Source organism: Glycine max, chromosome 5, assembly GCF_000004515.6.
Source record: "Glycine max cultivar Williams 82 chromosome 5, Glycine_max_v4.0, whole genome shotgun sequence".
In the NCBI taxonomy this organism is placed as follows: Eukaryota; Viridiplantae; Streptophyta; class Magnoliopsida; order Fabales; family Fabaceae; genus Glycine; species Glycine max.
Window position 1 is genome coordinate 3,482,526 of NC_038241.2, and position 24,523 is coordinate 3,507,048.

At 32.1% G+C, this 24,523-nt stretch overlaps 2 protein-coding genes and 1 pseudogene across 3 annotated transcripts; 2 read left to right on the plus strand and 1 right to left on the minus strand.

The window, feature by feature from the left end:
• Window positions 1-526: 526 nt before the first annotated feature.
• On the plus strand, window positions 527-3,023 carry LOC100815061 (dof zinc finger protein DOF5.6). The gene is made up of 2 exons (XM_003525455.5): window positions 527-879; window positions 1,568-3,023. Exons 1-2 carry the CDS (start codon window positions 826-828, stop codon window positions 2,504-2,506), a joined length of 993 nt encoding a protein of 330 aa, XP_003525503.1. The 5' UTR covers window positions 527-825; the 3' UTR covers window positions 2,507-3,023.
• A 2,680-nt stretch (window positions 3,024-5,703) lies between these two features.
• LOC106798701 (pantothenate kinase 2) lies at window positions 5,704-10,458 on the minus strand. The gene is made up of 9 exons (XM_041015902.1): window positions 9,956-10,458; window positions 9,235-9,450; window positions 9,019-9,071; window positions 8,526-8,642; window positions 7,750-7,869; window positions 7,547-7,641; window positions 7,363-7,428; window positions 7,079-7,210; window positions 5,704-6,308 (listed from the first exon to the last, which is right to left on the minus strand). Exons 1-8 carry the CDS (start codon window positions 10,089-10,091, stop codon window positions 7,099-7,101), a joined length of 915 nt encoding a protein of 304 aa, XP_040871836.1. The 5' UTR covers window positions 10,092-10,458; the 3' UTR covers window positions 5,704-6,308; window positions 7,079-7,098.
• Window positions 10,459-16,039: 5,581 nt separating this feature from the next.
• Window positions 16,040-24,454, plus strand: LOC100807385 (transducin beta-like protein 3; annotated as a pseudogene). The gene is made up of 13 exons (XR_001388244.3): window positions 16,040-16,429; window positions 16,504-16,686; window positions 17,382-17,552; window positions 17,653-17,867; window positions 18,442-18,724; window positions 19,703-19,837; window positions 20,038-20,156; window positions 22,041-22,197; window positions 22,445-22,691; window positions 22,766-22,919; window positions 22,972-23,142; window positions 23,208-23,382; window positions 23,832-24,454. The product of XR_001388244.3 is annotated as a transducin beta-like protein 3 (transcript).
• Window positions 24,455-24,523: the final 69 nt, after the last annotated feature.

Genomic DNA, 24,523 nt, shown 5'->3' on the forward strand with positions numbered 1-24,523 from the left:
AATATAATTCCCCATGCAACAATGACATTGGGAGGGGGAGAAGAAAAAAAGGAAGAAAAAAAAGAGTAATTAGAGAAGAGCTAGGAAAGAGAGGTGCAAATGGAGGGAGAGTGAGGGCGCGTGTAGAAGGGAATATATCCCTTGCTTGTGGGAGGAGAGAGAGTGGGTCCAGAGCTTTTGGGGGTCCACAAGTAGTGTGCTCTTTCGGTATGTGTTCTTTATCGAGGACCCAAATATTCCCAGCTTCTGTCACTTCACTTCATTCGGACAGAACTGTAGTGGGAAGTGTGTTTGTGTGCATATCTTGCTCTTGTCATTTCTAACTGACACTCAAAATTCTCTAACCTCATCAACTCTACTAATCTAATCTTCCAAATCCCCATGCCATCAACGGCTATGCTTATCTCACTCATTCCCATATACCAACCACTGGCACTAACTGTGGTAGTGAATATTTATTTGTCTATCTGGTCAAGCTGAGCTAAGCAGTGGGGTCACCATATTTAGGGCTGGGCCCACTATTTTGTCACCGACGACGGGCTCTCTAACATATGAGTACTACAACAACATGTCTGCTCACCTCACCTTTTTCTTCCTTCTTATTCACTGTCACTTCCCAAGTAACACTCACATTGTCGCACAACACAACGTACACTGTGCCCCCCCTCTCTTCACCTACACTTCCACTTCCACCTCCTAGTTAGTTAACCCTCTAATTCTTTCTCTGTTCCATGCTGATTATGCATTACTACTGCTAGGGGCACCGAGATTGTTCATCACAAGAGAAGAAGTGATAAGTTCCCAGTTGCTGAAATTTTCTTCTAAATGGGTTTTTCCTCTCTCCACGTCTGCATGGACTCATCAGATCACTGGATGCAGGTTTACCACATGCATATATCAAAATAAAATCTTTTTGCTCTACTTTTCAAACTCTTCTTAACCATATTGATATGCTTATGTGCAAATTTAATTTTAGTGGGGAATAATTAATATTTTGGATATATATCCTATCAGTGTAACACTCACCATTTCTTTCTATATTTTTCTCTTTTTATCATATCATTTTATTTATTATATCTACGCTTTCCCTTTTATCTCTGTTATATTTTTCTCCTTTTGTCTTATATTTTTTATATATTCTATATATACTTTTATCTCTTCTATCTCTGTTCTCTTGATGTCTACTAGTATAGAATAATGAATTCCCTTCAGTTCTCACACTTAACAACACAGCAGTGAATTACAACGGTTTGACGAGAGTTTTAGCTTATCAAAGTTTGTAATTAGAATTATAAAGTAAGCTGCTAGCTAAGCTATATATATAGTGTCACAATTATTTGTTTCTTATTCTTTTAAATTAGAATGTTTTCTTTTTCTACACGAAAGGGGGGAAAGTGGAAAAAATACAAGGGGGAGAGAGAAGGAGTAGAAGAATTAGCAGAAGAATAAAAAGAAAAGGGAAATAGTCCAAAATGAGATAAACATGAGGACACTATGGCAGTACGTAATAACGTAACACAATTTTTTCATATTCATTAATCATTTGTTTGTTTATACAAAATGTCAGGGCACAATTCACGAGGAGTGTGGGGTGGATAATTCTTCTTCACCATCTGGCGAAATGCTTCCATGCTCGAGGCCAATGACAGAGAGTAGGCTAAGACCCCCCCAAGAGCAAGCCCTCAAGTGCCCTAGGTGTGAATCAACACACACCAAGTTCTGCTACTACAACAACTACAGTCTCTCCCAGCCCAGGTACTTCTGCAAGACATGTAGAAGGTACTGGACCCAAGGGGGCACTCTTAGGAACATTCCTGTTGGTGGTGGTTGCAGAAAAAACAAGAAAGTTTCTACCAAGAAACACAATGACCAACACCAACCAGCTGTTAATCAAAACCAACCTCACCCTGGACCCTCTTATCTTCATAATCACAAAGATCTTCAACTTCCCTATCTTGATGTGCAATTTCCCCACCTCAACAATTTACTTGGGACTAATGCTGGGGCACTGCAGGGAAACCCTAGTTTTATGGAGAGTAAGTATAACATGGGCATGCTTGAGAACCCTAGGCCTATTGACTTCATGGAAAGCAGGTTGGATGGTATGAGTATGATTAGGGGTTCCACTAGGAGTTTTGAGCTTCTTGAAAACAGTGATATGAGTGTGGGTGGTGGTGTTGGGTTTGGTGATGTGAGTGGCTACAATGGATTGCCATTGAATTATCAAGGTCTTTCGTCTTCAGCATTTGGAGGCATGTCTCTAGATGGAAGCATTAACAATGTTGGAACTTATATAATGGACTCTTGCCAGCGACTTATGTTGCCCTATGATGGAGGTGACAACACCCTCAATGGTTCAATTGATGTGAAGCCAAACCCTAAGCTGTTGTCCCTTGAATGGCAAGATCAGGGTTGCTCTGATGCTGAAAAATTGTCACTGGGATATCTTAATGGTTCAGGATCATGGACCGCCTATGGATCTTCCACAGCAAACCCTTTGGTCTAGAGCTAATTCATAATTAATCTCACTTATTATCTTATCATGAATTAATCATGCAGATATATGATCAAAGGTGGTGATAATTATGCTCTCTTCAGGCTTGGGTAATATGTTAAATGAGCTAATAATAAAGCCTTTTGATGGAAGGGTTCTTTGTATTTATCTTTGATAGTGTTTCTTTCTGCCAAGTTGGTCTTCGTTTGGTATTGACTTAACAAAAAGAGTGTGAATGGGGAAGCTCCAGTGTCCAAAATGGACTGCTTTGGTGCATTACCTTTAGATTCTTCTTGTCTTTGTGTGCGCAGCAGCTCTCTGAAAGCTTTAGGATTTGTTGTAACTTCGAGGATGATATGGTAGTTCTTTTCATCTTGAAGAAAATGCGCAGCATAGTGCTATATTATATTTATTTTCTATGTTTGTTTTGTAGGGTTCAGTATGCGTCCTTAATTATTCATGTGCTAACTCCTTGTAACTATTAATGGGCGGGACTTCTTTTTGAATTGCATTATGAATATTTAATGAATTTGAATTATTAAGAAATTTTAATTAGGGAACGTATACTATTAAAGTGTCATTGTACGAGTAAAATTAAATTCAAATCATTTAAATAACGTCTTCTATTTGGACTTTTGAGCTTTCAAAAAATGCAGTGAAAATGAAATTTAACTAAAGATGATTAGCTTAACTAACTAAGTTTTTTTTAAAAAAAAAATAGTAAATATTTCATACTAGTGATGGAAAAATCGACAAATATATGTTAATTAAAAAATCATAACTTAAAAAAAGTATAATCATAATTAAAACATTACCTAAACAAAGCCAATTTTTCCTCTTACATATCATCCCTTCTTGTAAGAAGATCTCCATTTTAAAAACTTTCGGGACTTAATTGGTTGTTGTATCTCAGTGCAACTTGAATCTTTGTTGTTGATCATGTCCTGATACATGAGTAATTGCTCTCACTTCATCAAGAAACTCCAAATCCTATCTAATTGATTTTTCCCCATCCAAGGATTAATTAGGTTGTGGTCTGATGACATATGCCCATGTCGCATGATCCATATGTACTAAGTAAATAAATAATATTTTTTTTTACATCATAATATTTTTTTGGTTACGTACTAAATAAAATAGTATGATATTATATATAACTAAATAAATAATAATGTATACTTGTTAATATTATATATTTTAATGATAATTTTGCTAGCTTAATTTGTTCAAAATTAATAATTAATAAATATTCTTTTATAAAAATTTTATTTTTTATTTGTTACTTTAATAACTGAAATGAGATATTATTATCAGTGTAATAATTTTTCATTTCACTAAAAGTCTTGTTAAATTTACTTATACTTCTATGAATAATTTTCTACAATAACCTTTTTAATTTTAGTATCATATAATTTAGAATATAAATATACTTCTATATTATTTACAATTTATTTAAGCCTCAAAAATTCAATTTTATATTGCATTTTCTTTCTTTTATCATATTCATGTTCATTAATGTTATATGGAATATATTTTATTATCTATATTCAAAGGAGGTTATGTGGATTAATGACTCTCATGAGTCATGATTGTCCAAAATATGCCCTAACCTTGAGGTCTTCACTTCAATCCCAAGATATTCATTTTATGAAATTTAGTTTGAATGTTTATTTTTTATTTTCATTTTATGAAAACAGTTTTCATTTTCACAAAATCAAATAGATTCACTCATAACCCAGGATTTTATCAAATAAAATTTCTTTCTTATGCTATTAATCATACACATTTCCTTCTTCTCCTTGGGTTGTAATACAAATTATATCATTCTTTAACAATGAAAAAAAAAGGTATTTGGCAACAAGCATGTAGAGGGAGGAGTTTTTCTATGTGTGCAACTAGGTGAGCGTGAGTAAATCATACGAATCAAGTTGATCCGTATGTTGATATTACATATACGGATCAAGTTGATCTGTAAGACTTATACGAATCACCTAGCATCACCCGAAAATGTTTGATTTGGTGTAGTGCGATGAATCTATGCACACTTGCAACTCTAATGGACTTGTGTGCACTTGCACTCTGACAGATTTCTGCAACACTTGCGGTGGAGGTTTGTGTATGGTCTCAAAAGTTGAAGGACATAATTGGTACAATTGAAAATAGAGGAACCCATATGCATTGCATATAAGAATGTTTATCAGATAAAATTGATTTTTAATCCTTTAAAATATTTCAAAATGTTGGTTTTAATTTCTTAAAAAAAATTAAATGTTTTTAGTTCCCACATTTACTAAAAGTGTGGTTTTAGGAACTAAAAACTTATACATTTTTAAAGGAAATAAAACCAATTCTGAAATATTTTAAGAGACTAAAAATATATTTTACACATGTTTGTTAATGTACACACATTAATTTTTTTTCAAATATAAATGTATAAACAAACTATACAATTAGTGTATTTAAGACAATCATTAGTTATTATTTGCTAACACATATATGCAAAAAATCAAGCGTGTACTTTGATAAATCTCACAAATATTCACTAGTATACATATACATACTTGTTTTTGTTTTGTAGTGTGAAGTGTTAACAAGTTATATTGATATATTTTAAGATAATCTCTAATTATAATTTGATACACATTCATACTAAAAAAATAAGTATGTGTATGTTAGCAAACCCCATTAAATAAATAAGTTTGTTTCATTTAGAAAAAACGTTCATTCAATAAGTAAACATTTGTATAAAATCAGGAAATAGAAATAAGCAAATATATTTTCTGTAATCCTAAAGTTAACTACAAAATTTGCTACCTAAATGTGAGAGATAAACAGACGATTAAAACGTTAGGTCCTTCTATCGAGCAACCTAATGTAATTAGGTATTTTTTTTCTCTATTTAAGATTGTTTCTGTGTTCTATGCTGAGGGCAACTACCCCAAGCCACAATTCCTCGCATGAATGGACTAATTCTAATTAAACCTTGTTCTCGGATCTCTTGTCGAACTTAGCCTAAACAAATTCCATTAAGATTACAACATATTGGAAACTAAATCCCTGTCCTCCGTGTCCAGATATACAGTTCTCTAGCCTGCTCTATTAAGTTCTAAGGATTTAAAACACTTTTCAATGCTAAAAATCTTAACTTTACACACACATGGGTGATCAGTCCACAAGCATATAGGAATTAAATGCAGATAGAAACAATGAACACATAAAAATAACTTTTAATAGGTAGTAAAGAGTTTTACATCAAGGCTAGCAGAAATTCCCAACTAGAGCTTTAGCCTTCCATGACAAGTTATCACCTTTCAACTACAATAGGGGGTTTTAGAAGCAAAATTCAGATTACATGGTGGTTAGGATGTTTCCTCCACCTCTAGGAACCTAGAAATCATTCTAAAACCTAGAATCCTCTTGAAAGCTGAGATCTTTAGTGCTTTCTTGCCCTGTTTTTCCTTTGATGCGTCTCTCATGTATTCCTCTTTCTTCCAAAAGCTCTCTCCTTTTTTCGCCAACTTCAGCTTTTAAGGGTTTTCTGTCCTCAAAGGCTCGTTTAGTGCTAAGCGTGAGTTAGTGAATTTTGGCTTAGCGAACAGGGTGCGCTGAGCGCCAGAAGAGACAGATGACTCGCTGGGCGAATTGATGATGCGCGGAGTGCATGAATGCTTTGCAGATTCTCTTCCAGATTCTCCCAACCCATTAAGCGAGCTGAGTGCCTCGCTTAGCGGATGTTACTCACTAAGCGCATATGCCTCACTTAGCGAGACACCAACTGATTCAACCTTCTTATTTTTCATCTTTTCACCTGAAACTGAAGTTGAACCACATTAATTCACAATATAGGGAATATCTACTAAGCAAAAATTAAGCTAAACATAAAAATATGTACAAACCTACAAAATGAACTATAAATTGGGAAAAAGATAAATTTTTAAAGTTTTTCAATACAAAAGTCAGTCGTAAATGACGACTAACAGCTATCTACGCAGAAGAGATAAGAATAACATAATTGGTCAGGTATACAATGGAAGAACAAATAGTGGAATAGAATATGAAAACTACATATTACAGATGGAAGATAATCCTAATAATGCGAGAAAGCAAGATCTAGAACTAGTGTCATGGATCATCTTCATTATTAGAGATGTGTTTCCATTCGTGTCTTTTCTCATTGTAAGTGGATCAAAATAACTTTTTTCTGGAAAATATTTGAAAATCAGTAGACTATCATTTAAATTTTAGCCAAATATAATAAAAGGCTTACAATTTCTGAAGAAAACTTATTTAAATTTTTAACATAAAATGAGTGGCTATTTTACAACAAAAATTAAATGTTTAAGTACTTTTATGAAGAAAACCTATAAATGATTCATTCTTTCATTCAGTACGTGTATATTTTTTAAATTTAACAATATTCAATCAAGTAAACACAGAGAACTGAATATTATTTACACATCTAATTTATCCAAAAAGCTGAATGAAACAGTAAAACCATTAACCCAAATGTATCATAAACTGCATACACTTTTCCAGCTTGAATTTATCGCTGTAAGAAAGATATAATTACAATTGTCAGCTCACCTGGGCAATATTGTATGAAATCATTCGGAGAAGAGAGAGTGATATATCTTCAGGTCTGTAATCATCAAGTCCCTTTTTTTCTGAGGTAACCTTACCAAAACTTGAAGCAATGGTAGAAGCCGATAGGCCAGTCTATGGTTATTTAATACCGGTAAATACTAAGTCGTGATTGATAGAAAAAAAAATCAAATGACTCATCAATTTGATCCAAAAATTAAGTAAATTTAGAGCATTTTTTTTATATCGGATAAATATCATACAGAATGAGCAACTGCAAAATTTACCTTAGAATAGTCCATGCCACCATAAATGTCCCCAACAAGCATGTCAGTATTACTATTATCTCCTTTCTGACTCAGCTCAAGTAATTCATCAAAGTTGGAACTCATTTTAAGAAACCCTTTGGCAATAGTTTAAATATAGCAGTAGATAAAGAGGAAAAAAATGGAGAATTATCAGAAAACTTACCTCTCACACTTTGTTAACAGCCTTCCCAATCCCCAATAAGTACCACCACCAACATTAGTCCCATTGACCCTCTCATATTTTCCATCCCCATCAACCTGTGTTAACCCAGATTAAAATAATGGATTACCGACAGTTTGTCTTTATAAAACATAAACCAAAGATATCAGCAAGTTAGATAAAAAGAGGAAACTAAACAAATATACCTTGATCATACTAACACCAGATCCAATATTAACTAGAAGATAAGGAAACAAATCATTAGTGTCAATTTGAACAAACTCTTTCTGACCCTCCATGTGTGTAAAAGCTTCACGACGAATTGCCTACTAAGAAGTGGTACAACATCTAATTAGCAATTAGCAATGATCAATATAAGTCAGCAAGAATGAATTAATGGCATAGTCACATGCTCCAAAGTATAGATCTTGTTTATTTTAACAGAGAAGAGCTAAAATAGATCTCAGTCAGATCTTGGTTAACATTAAGAAACATATAATGCAATAATGCAAGAAGGAAACGGAAAAAAAAATAGAGCTGTCAGCTATGACTATATAAAAATTATGTGGAAAATTAAACTTTAGTCATATTTTCCTTCAACAATTCACCAATAAAACAATGCATCAATGAGTATGAATAAACTATATATAATGGTTTTCCCACACTCTAGTGGATTAGTGGAAGTAATAGCATTCCAGTCTTGGCAATTGATTGGCTCTTTTCCTTCTTAAACAAGGGGGAGCACTATAATTTGTCCAAAGAAGAAAAGTAAAAAAAAACATCTTTTTTCTTCAATTATTTATTAGAATAGTGAGTAAGTTGCAATTGGTCATATCTCTATGATATTTTGTAATGAAAGGAAGTAGTACATGAGATAAAGAATTGCACAAATATTTCAACTCGCAAGATGGTCTTTTAACTATCAAGATAATTCTTAAACAAAATACAAGAGAAAACAGATAATTCCAAGAGTTGGATCCACCTTCAGCAAGAAATTTGCTCCTGCTACAAGGCAGTTCATTTCATCTTCTTTGTCAAGACTAAGTCCGAGTCTTTCTTTGAAAAGGTCAGCAAATTTGTGTGCTCCACCACCAGTAGCCTTGTCACAAAATGAAAATCCATTAACAGAGTAGTTCAATGGAATAAACACTGAACAAGAAGTGATGAATTACACAATTATCTATAATAATCGCAACTCTTAAAATTGTGTTATAAACAATATCAGTGAGATATAGAATAAATGGGAGCATTGTTGATGTTGTTATTATACAAAAGGGAAAAGGGACTCAGCTTATTATCATTTTCACAATAACTACTTCCAAATTTGATAGCTAGACATAGATTATGGTGCTTGTGCATGCAAGCATCAAGCTAAAATAAAACAACTAGCATTTTGGATATTTGATATATCCCTTCAACAAAAGAAAAAAAGAACTCAAGCTTCTGAAAATGTAAAAATAGTCAGAGAAAGTTACCTTAATTATGGCATTTGAATCAGTCGTGGCATCAGAATAACGTGATTCCCCTTCTGTAAACAACAAAAAGTCCATAGTCTAGAATTAACAAAGAAACAGAAAAATCACAAAATGATATTCAAAATCAAAACATGCAGTACTGTTTTAGCAATCCAATGTGGTAGTGAAAAGACAGATAAAGCATAAAAGAAGTAAATCGAACAAGACAGTAAATACCACCACAGTGAAGCTGCTTTGAGTTAATGAAGTCTAGGCACTCGTTAATCTTGCTAGTTTCGAACTTCACAAAATGAAGCCTTCCACCAAGAATAGGATAGCTTCTCCTGTTACCATTGGGCGGAAATCCCAGTCGATTATTCACATTTATCATCCTTTTATCATAGGTTGATTGGTCTCGGTGTCTTGAAAAGTACACCAACTTTATAAGAGATCCTGCCCATATATTTTCAATCATAAGTTCCAACCATATTTCAAATACTACCAACCTTTTCCTCTGAAATTAACATGCAAATTAAGAGTCACACGTCATTGAGGGGAAAACCTGCCATTGCTACTATTCAATCCTATTTTCTATATTTGTTTCCCCCTATAATATAACAAAGAAAGTTTTGGGGGGATTATCAAATCCTCCACACAGGATGGGAGATAATCCTGCTCGGAGCAAAGTCGAACTTGGTTCACCAAGTTGTGGAAGACTAGCCCCTTCCGTTAGACCCAACTCCCATTGGTTAACATTATTATTCTTTATATATATTAATTTCAGCATCCAAAAGTTTATATAAAAAAATGGTCATCATCAAGGCCATAAAACATAGTAAGCCTTTGACAAAAAAAAGAAAGGTTGAAGCCAGTGTCATGCTTCCACCACCATAGGAATAATTAATAAAGAAAAAAGGAGCGAGAAAGACGAATTAAGAATCTGAAATTGTTGTTATACCTCCAATGTCAAGAGCGAGGTGAGATATATCATGAGACTGATTGGGTAACAAAATGGTTGGATACTTCTCTTCGAAGTTTCCTTGAATTTCTGCTTTGCTGAGATCCAGCTGAGGCCGTGAACTGGACCGGTGCATTGAACTGTGTTGCCTGTGTGCGCCATCTCTCTCTCTCTCTCTGAGTCTCAAAGTTTCAAGTTTCAACGTCAAATCCAATAATGGAATTCACCAAACCCTCCATTTTGTAGAAAATTCATTCATCTTGACCAAGCTAATCAAACATCGCAAGCTTACGTGCTCAATGCTCCACTGCATCAACAAAGGCGATGCAGATTTCACCCCTCCCAAACCTAATTTAATTTCTGGTAAAAATTAAATAGTAGTTATTTTTAGTTACTAATTAGTAATAACAAATTATACAAGTGAAGTCTTTTGCAGTAACGGATAGTAAATTTGTCTGACTGAATAATGCATGAAACGTGAATATAAAATATAGATTGTTGAGTAATTTGACCCAAATACATGACAGACCAAAATCCACATAAATTATTTCATGTCAGCATGGATGGGGTGGGAGATGGATTTTAGAAAACGAAAAGGAGGACTGGAGGACAACTTTATCTTTTAAATAAAAAGTAATAATTTATTATTTTAATAGTTAAATTTAAATGTACTATTTTTGTTACTTACTTTTTATGACTTATATAATTTATTTAATGTTTATTTTACCTAACATATAAAATATGATTAAAATTAATTTGGGCAAATGCTATTTCATTTCTCATTTGTTATCTTTTTAATTATATAAATTATAGAAAATTTTCTCTTATAAGTGTAAATTTAAATTTTATATACATTCATATTAAATATAAATAAGCTAGTATTGAAATTATAAATAAAATGAAAATAATGAGAATGAGCACATATTCTTTTATGAAATCAAGTAAGGAATTTTTTTTGTGAGTGTTCCATTTCTTGAAATCACGTTAACATTTAAATCGTTAAGGTTATATTAAATAGAGTTGATGGAATGAAAAAAATTTATAAGATAAATTTGGTGAATTTTGCATTTAACACACAATAATGAATAATTTATCTGAAATTACATTAATATTTAAATTATTAGGATTAAATTTATTGTTATAATTTCTTATGACTTAAAGATTTTATTAAATGTTTTATTTTATGTAAAGTATGAGTAAAATGTGTGTCTAAAATTTATTTTTAGACTAATATTTTTTTTCTTATTTATTATCTTCTAATTTATGTACATTATGAAGATTTTCTCTTACATGTATAAATTTAAAATTTCTTTTATATATTGATATCTATATGTCAATTTATTAATATATAAAATTCTATATAAAATAAAAGTTATGGAAATGAACATGAGTTTATGAAATCAGGTAAGAAAATTTTCAATTAATTAATTCACAGGAACGAACAATTGATCAGAAATCACATTAACAACTAAATTATTTTGGTAAAGTTATTTTTAAAATTCATTGTTATAATATTAAAAATAATTTTAATATATATGTATTTATTTATATAAATTTATATAGAAAAAATTATGTTTATCAACATTTTTTTACACAAATTATATTCATTTCTTATTTAAATTGTTGAATATTTTTCTTACGTAAATTTTAAATTTCTTTTATACACTAATACCTATATATGTAAAGTTATTAATATAGAAAGTATTTATAAAATGAAAAATCATGCAAATAGATAACTGCTTAAACAACATGAATCTCGATGTTGCATATCCAAGCAAAGCAAGAAAGCTTTTTTAATCTCATCACTTTTCTAGCGCTGGATTTTGTTTTCCATAGGGGGTCTTTTTCTTTGTTTCGGTGATAAGCATAATAGCTTTTGTCTATTCCTTGTCTGTGTAAATCGTAATGGCCATATGTTCTTACCTTAGTTTCAGTACTTCTTGTACTAAAACTAAGTTTATTAATATATTTTATCTTTGGCCTTTAAAATAAATTGATTTCAGTCATTTCACGATTAAAAATCAAGATTAGGGTTTAACTTATGCACAACCAGCATCATTCGCAACAACTTCAAAGATGCTTATTTGTAGATTTTTGGATAAAGAGTTGATGGATGATGAGAATGTCTAGATAAATTCAACTAATACATTATTAATAGGCTTGGTTTAAAGTGTTTATTAGAACAAACATTATGTAGAAAAATTTACTGATATGGTTGCTGAATTTTTAGTTTGTTGTTTTACTTCACTTAAATTTAACTTTTAATTGATGTCTGCTCATGTTTTTGTATGCTACAAAAATTATAGGCTAAAATATAATTTTTATTTCTCTATTTTTTAAAATACGTTTATTTTTATTTTAATTTTTAATTAAGACATTTTGTTATTCATTTTAAAAAAAATTATATTTTAATCTTTAAGAGGAATTCAAACGATAAATATATACTTTTTATTTTTTTTTTGGCAAATTAAACTTATCAATAATTAAATAATTAAAAAAATTGTCACGTGATTAATAAAAAGAATGTGTCAGTCAGTTAGTGTTAACAAATTACACAATCAACCTTTGAATTGAAGTTGGTTATAGGAATTAAAATAAAGATTTTTTTAAAGTGGAGGGTCATATGTTTCATTTAAAAAATAGAGGGACTAAAATTATATATTTAAAAAAATAGGAAAATAAAAATTGTATTCTAACCAAAATTAAAAATTATTCCCATTGTTATAATTTAGTATCAAAGAATATAATTTTAATTATATTTTCATACAACTAATTAACAAAATGCCAATAATTTGTTTAAATAAGTTATTTATGTCCCCTGCGAATAAGTTATTTATAAGGAGACCTTATTTCTAAAATACAGGTATATATAAACAAAATTTGATATTATAATATCCAAAAGATGTTACAATTTTATATGCTACTGTGTTAAAGCATATAGAAGTAATTATTGTTTGCAGTAGATAGAGGTTCACGATCAACATATTTGAATCAAACATGGAGCACATTGGGAGGAAATTGTCCTTAAAAAGCATATATAAGGAAACACTATCAAGTGACTATCCTAATATATATACTGAATTCGCTTATTGGGTGGAAATTGTTGTTGGCAGTAGGTTCACGATCAACATATTGAATTATGATGGTTGTTTTTCTGCAACCGAAATATGTCGTGAAAATGAAATCTTGAAGATGTTTTATCTTGCTAAATACGTATCTTTATGTGATGAGGTTAAATATGTTGTATTATATAATGTTACATAATTTATATTATCATTTTAGTTAAATAAATGAAAATTTAATATACTTTTTTTAGGAAAAAGCAAAAATTACTGCGGAATATTCTGCCAAATAAGATGCAGCCATGCTGTTTCAACAACTTAGAAGTATAATTTCATTGATTTCTATGATTAAAAATCAATTTCAGCAATCAACTTCTGCACAACTAACATCTTCAACAAATTTAAAGATGCTTATTTCTAGAGACTTGGAATTGAATGAAGAATTGATAGACGATGACAACATCAATTCACATAAAGATCTCTAGAGAAATTCCACTGTTAATTTATTAATAACCATACTTTCAGGTCTTTATTATAAACAGACAATATATCTTTTTTTAATGTGTTATTGACATGCTTGCAGAATTATTATTTTATTGCTTTAGTTTAGTGTCATCTAACTTATATCATACTCTAATAATATTATTTTTTACTAGATCGTAAGAAAATACATTACTTTATTTTTTTATTCACTTTAACAATTATTTCAAGTGTCACTACTTAGTATCAATAAATATATTTTCAATCATATGTGCATAAAACTAATTACAAATAATACAATAAAGTTTTTTAAAACCTATACATGTTTCGTGTGACGTAGGAGTCCAAATACTTATTTCATGTTAGTGTAGGAGTTGGATTATTTTTCATGTCACCATGTGTGGGAGATGGATTTTAGAAAATAAAAAGGATGACAACTTTGTCATTTTAAATATTTTTTTAATTAAATCATTTATATATATACCCCATTTAACTTTGAATATTTTATTTATTTTAAGGAATATTATATAATTTTTGTTCTGTAATATTTTTGAACATGATGGATGTAAAGGGAATTTTAACATGTGGCAACCACCTCCAATAAAGAATAAAAGTTGCATTCACTTGATCAAAATCAAATAAGGTAAAAGATGTGAACTTAGATTAGACTTGTACTTATAAGCATGAAATGTCTTCTATTCTATAAGAGAGTTAGTAAATGAAAGTAATTAGACATGACAACGGGGCGGGTGGAGATCGGATTTTGCTTATCCCGTTTCTGTCCACAACTCCCCATTTTTCCATCGTTGCCCCCAAAATCCAACGAAGATATAAATTTATCCCATCTTTGTCCTCGATAGGGTCGGATTTTCCTTGCCCCGCACTGCCCTTGATATACTTATAAAATTCTATAAAAAATAATTTTTTATAAAATGAAAAATACAATTTTAAATAGCAACCATAACATATTTTTATATTGTACATGATAACATAAAATTCAATCTAATAGTTTTATGTTTTAGTGTATTACATATATGTAATGATATTTTTGTAAATTAACTATTAGCGAAGCGGGTTTGGATAAGGTATTAACAATCTCATCCCTAACCCCAAACCCGACTTTGGCTATAAAGACAAATCTAAACCTGATTCCAATCTTGATCAACTTGAGTTTTTTTCTATCAAAATTGGGCAGAGTGCATGAATTCAGACCCTATTGTCATTCCTAAAAGTAATTATGTAATTGTTGTGGATCATTAGTCACATGGCAAATTCCAAGATGGTCCATAACAATTTTAAAACAAGTAGATAGGCTGATAAAAAAGTATATATATATAGAGAGAGAGAGACAAACAAATAGGTAAATGCAAATAATAGTACAACTTCATGTTTTAGTTTCAATTATTTTTTCAATTGAAATATCAAATATGTCATTTTAAGCATTTCTAAAAATATTGACATAACTTATTGTAAATCACTACAACCTACAATTTATTGGTTGATCCATAAACTCAATCGAGTGAAATTAGGTTACACCACATTGAAAACATGGAGAATCCAATTAGAAGCAAGAATGATTGTACCACTGATTCTCAGTCCAATTGACTAGTCCGAATTGATTTTTATATAGAAAAAAGTGACTTTACATGAGAAAAAAGAAGGTAACTTTAATAAGTAATAACAATCACAAGATATGCCTTATCTTTTAGCATTCTTTCTAAATTTACGTTCTTACTTTTTTTGTATTATTTACATTTTTTAGCACTTCTTTTAGCAAATGATGATTATTTGCAACAATACTAAGAAATAGTTATAGTATTTTTACTATAAAAAAGTTTATCCATATAAAATTAAATCATTTAAATCATTTGCTACTTTTTTTAAGAAACAAATGGTAATAATAAAATATAAATTAATCTGTATAACTTATCACAGATTGGAGATGCTGTTAATATTCATCCTAAAAAAAATTAATTAATTAGCACAAATATGATATTGATTATAATATTCAAAGCAATTGCATGCATGCTACTATATAGCAAGAAATGTTGTACATGGGTTTAAGACAAAATTGTGAAAAGGAAAAATATACACCATTAAGAATTTTGTGATGTCAAAGCATAAGGAAAAAAATCGTATTTAATCGAAAAATATAAAATCATTTTTTAAACATAAAAGATTCTTAAAAATTAATGTCAAAATTAGGAAGAATAACGTTTTCTTGTTGTAATTGACGATAAAATCATTAAACTTTTATGACAATAAAATTAAGTTATAAACACATTATTGGTGCACGATAAATGCTTTTTCTTTTACTAAGACAATAAATGTTTTAGCAGCTTAGTTTTCTTCTTAAACTACTGATGTTTTACAAATTCATTCAATAATGTCACAAACAAGATTTATCTATGATTCCGGGGAAAGAAAATGTAGGAAACCAAAAAACACTGAATAATAATTAAATTTTATAAATCTCTTCAAGATTTTTAAATTTTAAGAAAGAGATTTAAAAAAATAAATAAATCGAAAAAAAATCCTCGTTTTCGTAAAAAAACTGAAAGCAAAACAAAACCCTGCTCCTTAAACCATAAACCCTAAGCAACTGTCTTCAAATCACAGGAGCGGCAGTTTCCCAATGGAACCCCTCCGACTGAAGACCAACTACCGCTGCGTCCCCGCTCTGCAGCAGTTCTACACCGGCGGCCCCTTCGTCGTCTCATCGGACTCCTCCTTCATCGCCTGCGCCTGCGGCGAGTCCATCAAGATCGTCGATTCCGCCACCGCCGCCATCCGCTCCACCCTCGGCGCCGACTCCGAATCCTTCACCGCCTTGGCTCTCAGCCCCGACGACCGCCTCCTCTTCTCCTCCGGCCACTCCCGCCAAATCAAAGTCTGGGACCTGTCCACGCTCAAGTGCGTCCGCTCCTGGAAGGTACCGCACCGTATTATTCCCTTTCACTTCAATGAATAATGTGTTGTGTTTGCTAATGTGCGCGTTTGGTGTAGGGTCACGAGGGTCCGGTTATGTGCATGACGTGTCACCCTTCTGGAGGGTTGCTTGCTACTGGTGGAGCTGATAGAAAGGTTCTTGTGTGGGATGTGGATGGTGGTTACTGCACGCATTACTTTAAAGGTCACGGTGGTGTCGTTTCTTGTGTTATGTTCCATCCCGATCCTGAGAAACAGCTTGTGAGTACTCTGCTTAATGCTTTTATTTAATTGTGTTGTGCTATTGAGCCATTTTACTGTCTGAACCGATTTATATGTTTGTACAAGAGTGAAGTAATGAAGTATTAGTCCCTGTTTGTATAAAATTCACAACAAATACTTAATAAGATAAGAAAATAAGAATATAAAATGAATTAAACTTCTCTCACAAGTTAAAATTAGCTTATGCACTTCAACTTTTATAGAAATGCTCTCATCTAACTTTCTTCAAGAGTTGAGGTGCATAAGTTTATTTTAACACGTGGAAGAAGTTTTTGATTCATTTTATCTTTATTTTCTTCTCTCGTAAGTTTTCATCAAGAAATTTATCTCTTAGATCATAATTTTGGACCACTGTTATATCATTTGTTAAAATCTGAGCTTAATTGAATGATGGCTGGACTTCTTCTCCTGTTTTTCCAATGGAGAAGTCAAATACTTTTTTATGGTGTAAAATGACACAATCCAATGGTGTGAATGTCAAATAAGTGCACTGAACAGAGTGATTGATGATGGCAGGGAAGGGGGGTTAATAACACCCACATAATGGAGTTGATACAATTGTTTGCTTTCAGTCCTTTTAATGCAAATGTGATTTTGTTTATTATCCCTACCCTATTCCTTGTTTTTAACTATTCCCAAGTGTTGATTTCACCTTTCTTCATTGGTGCACTCAGCTTTTTTCTGGCAGCGATGATGGTGGTGATCATGCAACTGTAAGGGTTTGGGATATTTCCAAGACCAAGAAAAAGAACTGCATTGCAACACTAGATAATCATAGCTCAGCAGTGACTTCTTTGGCATTATCTGAAGACGGATGGACACTGCTTAGTGCTGGAAGAGATAAGGCAGGCTCTATAAGTCTCCATCTTATTATTTGTTTTACTTTACCTTTTTAAATGAATATAGTCCACTAAATTGACAAAATGTTGTGCGGATTATTTGCAGGTTGTAACGTTGTGGGACCTTCATGATTATAGCAGCAAGAAGACTGTCATTACAAATGAGGCAGTTGAAGCTGTTTGTGTACTTGGTTCTGGGAGTCCTTTTGCTTCATCTCTGGATTCATATCAGCAAAATTTAAAAAAACGTGATGGTTCCCAAATATTCTATTTCATTACAGTTGGTGAACGAGGCATTGTACGCATATGGAATTCCAAAGGGTAATATATGAAGACTTCTCAATCACCATTATAAATATTTCTAGTTCTATGACATTTTGCATTATTGGTTCGCTTAAGCTTTAATAAAGTGGTTTTAAGATAGTGTAAAAAAGTGATTTATTTTTTAAAGATTTTATGTAAAGCAGAAGTTATTTTTTGTTTGATGACAATTATAAACAATATTTTTATTTATTTTGAAAGATGATATTATTTAAATTCTGATATTTTTCAAAAACTTAAACTTACTAAAAATATTTAAAATGTTTTTTTTTTTCAAAGAAAAGTTATTTTTTTAATGAAAAAACAAACAAGCTCTTAGTTGATTATGAAATAATTTTTGGAAGTTATGCAATGATTTAGGTTAAAAACTTGGAAATTGAATATGTGTTTGCCGCTGGATATTTATTCTTACGGGGGCAGTTGTAAACATTATAACACACTTAAGTTTCTGACTTGTGATGTAAATACTTTATACTGAAAAAAATGAACGGCCTCAATTTCATACCTGCATCAATCAAGATGCAATTTATGCACTACCTCATTAGTTTTTTTTTTTTTTTTTTCCTATTGACAGTGCAGGTTGCATCTTTGAGCAAAAAACTTCAGATGTTACAGCCAACATAGATGAGGATGGCTCACGTAGGGGTTTCACTTCTGCTGTTATGCTTGCCTCAGATCAAGGATTGCTTTGTGTGACTGCAGATCAGCAGTTTCTGTTTTACTCTCTGGAATGCACTGAAGAGTTGTTGCAATTAAATCTAACCAAAAGACTTGTGGGATATAATGAAGAGATTGTTGATATGAAGTTTATTGGGGATGATGAAAAATTCCTTGCTCTGGCTACAAATCTTGAACAGGTATGGCTGTATGGGGATGTGCATTTTTATCTGGAATTAGTAAACTGTTGTGATTCAAGTAGAGTTTGGCTTTTTTAGTAACCTGGTCAATATGAACATATCAATACGAAAAAAAGGCAAGTTTTCTTTACTGTAGGATATTGTTTTTGTTTAGTGCACAATTTTGTAGTGTTTGTTCCTGTCACTTCCCTCAATTTGATTTGTTGTCTTCTTGAAGTAAATGTAACTACTAACAGGTGCTGAATATGATAATTGTTCATGATCCATGTCTCTGTTTATATGGATGGAAAATAGTGATCATGTGGTATGGATTCAAGACTGAGAATATAAGCATTTTTAGATATTTTTTTATAAATATAAAATTTGTGGATGAAATTCCATTTATAGAGATTAAGATTCCATTTATAGAGTTTTTAGAATTTGAGCTGTGATGTGATGACATATGAAAAGCTCATTAGTTTTTTAGTTTGTTTTGTCTTTTGGACAAATGCCATGTTTAGAACTAGAAGGATTAAAATATTTTGTTGGGTGTCCATTTCCGATTTTGTTATTGTCATTAGAGCATTTTGCGATATCTCACAATCTTACATTTAGATAAAACAATAAAACGTATTTTATCCTTTTCCAAATATTATCTAATTGTATCTGAGTGAATCTAATCCAAGTGATTTGACACATAACTGTAAAAGGTAAGAAAAGAACAGGAAAAAAGAACAAAAATGAAATCTTTGTCTTGTCAGCAGTATGTTGCAAAGACTTGCATGATCACGGGAGCAAACAATATGTCTTAATTTTTTGAAACAATGATTATTGAAAAAAAGAAAAATGAAACATTGAATCCTGTTAAGTTGATGAATATAAAATGTTCAGCATTTGATTCTTTAACCTTCAATTTGTTGTGCTTTCCATTCTATAGTCTAGCAAGAGTGATATTTAAAATTTTGGTATTTAATGTGCAAACCTACTGGAGCCTTGCAGGTTCGAGTTTATGACCTTGCATCTATGTCATGTTCGTATGTCTTATCTGGTCACACTGAAATTATTCTATGCCTTGACACCTGTGTATCAAGTTCTGGGAAAACACTGATTGTAACTGGAAGTAAAGACAACAGTGTAAGTTTTCTCCCCTTTGATCTTAAGATTGTTCTAAAGGCTTTAAATTTTCTTTTATGGGAAAAAGTGCTTGAGGTGCTTCAGTTCAATGCTACATAGTTAACAACAGGTGCTCTATTGAGTTCATAATATGTGTGTAGTGCACTATGTTCAAGCATAGGAATTAGTATTTACAAAACAAATGTCTGCTTGCCAAATAGGTTAGGTTATGGGAATCAGAAAGTGCAAACTGCATTGGAGTTGGTATTGGTCACATGGGAGCTGTTGGAGCCATTGCCTTTTCAAAAAGAAAGCAAGATTTCTTTGTTAGTGGCAGTAGGTGAGTCTTGATGTATTTATTTCTCTGTTTATTATTAATTGAAAGAACTTATCTATTTTTTTACTCTCCACAAGTTCCTGTATTTTTTATTCCCTTTATCTGGGTTTTTCTAATGTTCAACCTTTTAGTTGCTAAAATATTTACTATTAATTAAAGTTGTAACAACAAGTGTTATGTCAAGGGTTTTGTATCTATTCTCAAATATCAAATGATAATGTTACAAGGAAGGAAGACAATTAGTAACCTTATCTGTCTTTCAAACTTTTTCTTCTTGTGTTCTCATAATAGCATTTGATTTAACACCAATAAGAAATTTGACTTTTTTTTTATCAGCAAAATTAATATTATATTATAATTAATTCAGTACAAGGGGTACTGATGAATGTACCGATCTTGAGCCAGAAAACAGAAATATGGTATCCTAATACAAGCTATATATCTCAAGAATTAGGAGACCCTATATCTGACAGAATCCTTAGCTCAAAACTACCCAGTGTCCATATACTTATCCCTCCCTGGTTACAAAAACCATCCCTAATATTACTGAACCAGTGGTGAAAAGGTATGTCAAAACCTTTTTCCAGATTTTTTAGCCACGACCAGCACAAGAAAATAGCACCCTCCATCAAATTACTAACATTGAAACTTTCATTTAAAAAGACAATCTTGTTTCTATGCTGCCAAATACTCCAAGTTAATGAAATCCACCAAATATACCAATGTGCATCCTGATACCAGCAGACCTCCCAAAAGCATGTTGGAGGAAGTGTTGTCTCGGATTTTGCGGAAATGCACCCCTGATATTTATCCAGGATATCGATTCCCACCAAAGTGGCAGAATTTTACTGCAACTGAAAAATAGGTGTGCTGCGTCCTCTTCCTTGTTTCTGCAGAATGGGCACGTAGAATCAATACTTTCGATATTTCTCCTGCGTAAGTTCATCTTTGTTGACAATCTGTCCCGAATTAATCTCCAAGCGAAGAAGGAAGCTTTGCTTGGGATCTTTAATTTCCACAGTTCATTAAGTGCTCCATCTTGATTCTCATCTGTGTATCTCTCATAAGCAACATGAACTCAGCCGTAGGGCTTCCATTAACCAATATTGAGATGGAAGCGAATTTGAGGCAGCCTTCAATCCAAGTGATCCATTTAGAGCAAAAACCCATCCTCCTCAGCATGTACAACAAGAATTCCCAACTAACTGAGTCATATGCCTTTTCATAGTCAACTTTGAACACCAGGCATGACTTGTTACACCTGCTTCCTCAACCGCTTCATTAGCAATAAGAACGCTGTGTAACATATGCCTGCCCTCAATGAAGGCAGTTTGTCTTTCATCTATGATTATAAGAAATTTGGCTTAAACTAGTTAGAAAGCAGCATTCAAATCTTTTGGTGTTTTAATTTCTGTCTTCCACTCTTCCTGTTCTGCAACAGTGGTAATTTGATTTTACAGGTTAAAAATGTCATGATTGACCTTTTGTGTGCTGTCGTCTCTTTTAAAGATAGTGGAAGTGGAAACACCAGCAAACTTCCTATGGTTACTAGTATAATTGAATTCACCTCAACTTGTTTCAGCATTGGAATCAATATAAGAAAATTTGTGCTGAATTTAATCTCATGTTGCTTCCCTTTTGTGTTCATTGAATCCTGCAAGGCAGCTGCATTTATGCTTTATTTTATATATTCTGCTAGCCATGGGTCATTTAATTTAACCCAAGCATTACAATTTGGCCTTCCTGTTCATTCTACTCTATGAACTGAATATTGTAATGTTACTGAGTTTATTGTTGAAACTTAAACGCATTGATTTTAAACATGCAGACTTTTAGATAGTATTGTTCAAATTTATTTCTCATCAATCTTTGTCAATGTTTTTTCAGTGATCATACTCTTAAGGTGTGGAGTATGGATGGCCTCTCAGACAATATGACAATGCCAATTAATTTAAAAGCAAAAGCTGTTGTTGCAGCTCATGATAAAGATATAAATTCCGTAGCTGTTGCTCCAAATGATAGTTTAGTATGTAGTGGTTCTCAGGTTGGTAACTATATCTGACTTGCAGCTTTCTTTGGGCTTTTGAATCAAGTAATCTAATTATTTGTAGAAAAAAGGACTGCCACCTTAGTTGTATGTTTCTTGTTTTCATCTGACTTCCGAGTGAAGAAAGAAAAGTCACTAGATACTTCACTGGCCTTCTTTCCTTTGCTTTTCGTTTTATTTTTGGAAAATTAGTGCTTTCACTGTACTTTATCATTATTATTATGTTTTACTTGTATCCCATCAGGATCGTACAGCTTGTGTTTGGAGACTTCCAGATCTAGTATCAGTAGTTGTATTTAAAGGGCATAAAAGAGGAATTTGGTCAGTAGAATTTTCTCCTGTTGATCAATGTGTAGTAACAGCATCTGGTGATAAGACAATAAGGATATGGGCTATATCTGATGGCTCCTGTTTGAAGACATTTGAAGGACACACGTCAAGTGTGTTAAGAGCATTGTTTGTTACTCGTGGAACACAAATTGTTTCTTGTGGTATGAGGCTATCTGTAGCTGATTTTGTTCTTTATAACATTTTGGTTGCATGTTTGATCAACTTAATGTTTCAGGTGCTGATGGTTTAGTAAAGCTGTGGACTGTAAAAACTAATGAATGTGTTGCTACTTATGATCATCATGAAGACAAGGTGCCTGTTGATCCTTTGATATATTTCTTATTTTCCGATGATTTTTCTTTCTACTTAATATCATACTTCTTTTCTACTTTCTAGATGTATATATATGGAAAAACATGGTTTAAATTTGTTGCTTGCTTAATGTTCTCCAAAGGAGTTCTTTTATTATTAATAAGAAGCTTACGTTTTGACCTAATTAGCTTTCAGTCAGTGAATTATATCAGCAGATGCTGACTATACTAAAGCAATCCAAATCGCATTTGAACTGCGCAGGCCTCATAGGCTTTTTGAGCTATTTGCAGAACTTTGCAGGTTAGTGATAATTTATTTTGTTGCCTGCATCTTTTTGGCATACACTTAAACTAATATTTCTGCAGGAAGAGAGAGGCTGAAGATCATATGGACAGAGCACTTAAGGGCTTGGGTAGTGAAGAGCTTCGTATATTATTTAACTATATTCGAGAATGGAATACAAAACCAAAGCTTTGTTATGTTTCTCAGTTCGTGCTTTTCAGAGTTTTCAGCATCTTTCCTCCAACAGATATTGTCCAGGTGCTTTTTTTACCCTTTTAAGTTGAGAGGTTTGGTGCTTCTAATCATGCATTTATTGCATATTATGATGGTTTTTAACTTCTTATGTTTACTGGTTTTGGCATTCTGCTGTCTGTTTTATGGCTGCATATGCTGCCTCAGGTATTTTAGTTAGACTTTGATATTGATTCTGTTATTTGGCCAGATGGTAAGTATTGTTCACTTTAATGCATATAAAAAAATCTTTTAGAAATATATGATAGTTGGCACTAGTCAAATTGTATTGATGTTCTACAAGCTGATATTAAATTGAATTCTGGCGCTAAGATTTTGGCCATGCATTTACTTTTTATTTTTATATTTTTGCAAGGATTTTGGCCTGTGTGTGTGTTAATTAAATTTCATGGGATGGTTTTTGAGGAAAGGAAAACCCCCCATGTTTAACTGACATTTTTTATGGGTCATTTCAGATTAAAGGGATTGGCGAATTTCTTGAAGGTCTTATCCCATATAGTCAGAGGCATTTTGGCAGGATAGACAGACTTGTTAGAAGCACATTTTTGTTAGACTACATTCTATCGGGAATGTCAGTTATTGAACCACAAGTTCAACCGACAGAATCAAAGGCTGAGTTACTGTTGCAGTCTGAAATTGACATTCCAGACAAAGAAAATGGCATCGAGAAGAAAGATCATACTCATGAAATTACCGCTTCAAAGAAAAGGAAATCAAACAAATCAAAACATGGTTCCCATAAGAAAGTTAAGAATGTAGCTTACAACAAGGTCGAATCTATACAATTACAGGCATAGGATTGGTGCTTTCATTATCTCATGTATACATATGTTGATTGATCGATGGAAGAGCTGTATTGATTCATCCAAATTTTGAAATCTTGCTGTCATTTGATAAAATGTAAGCCAAAGTAAGTTTTTTCGGTCCTGCTCATCACGTGATGTAGAAATGATTCTTCAGCTGTCTTAACAAAAGAAAGTTATTGTGATTGAGAGACTGCTGAGGGGCTGCAAGATAGCATGAGAACAACAAACAGTTCTGTAAACTAAGTTGTGGCAATCGTAGCAATTTTGACCCACATAATTGTCAATTCCTTGTTCTTTTAACTTCCTTTTGGTTTGTCTTAAATTTCAAATATAAGCAAAAG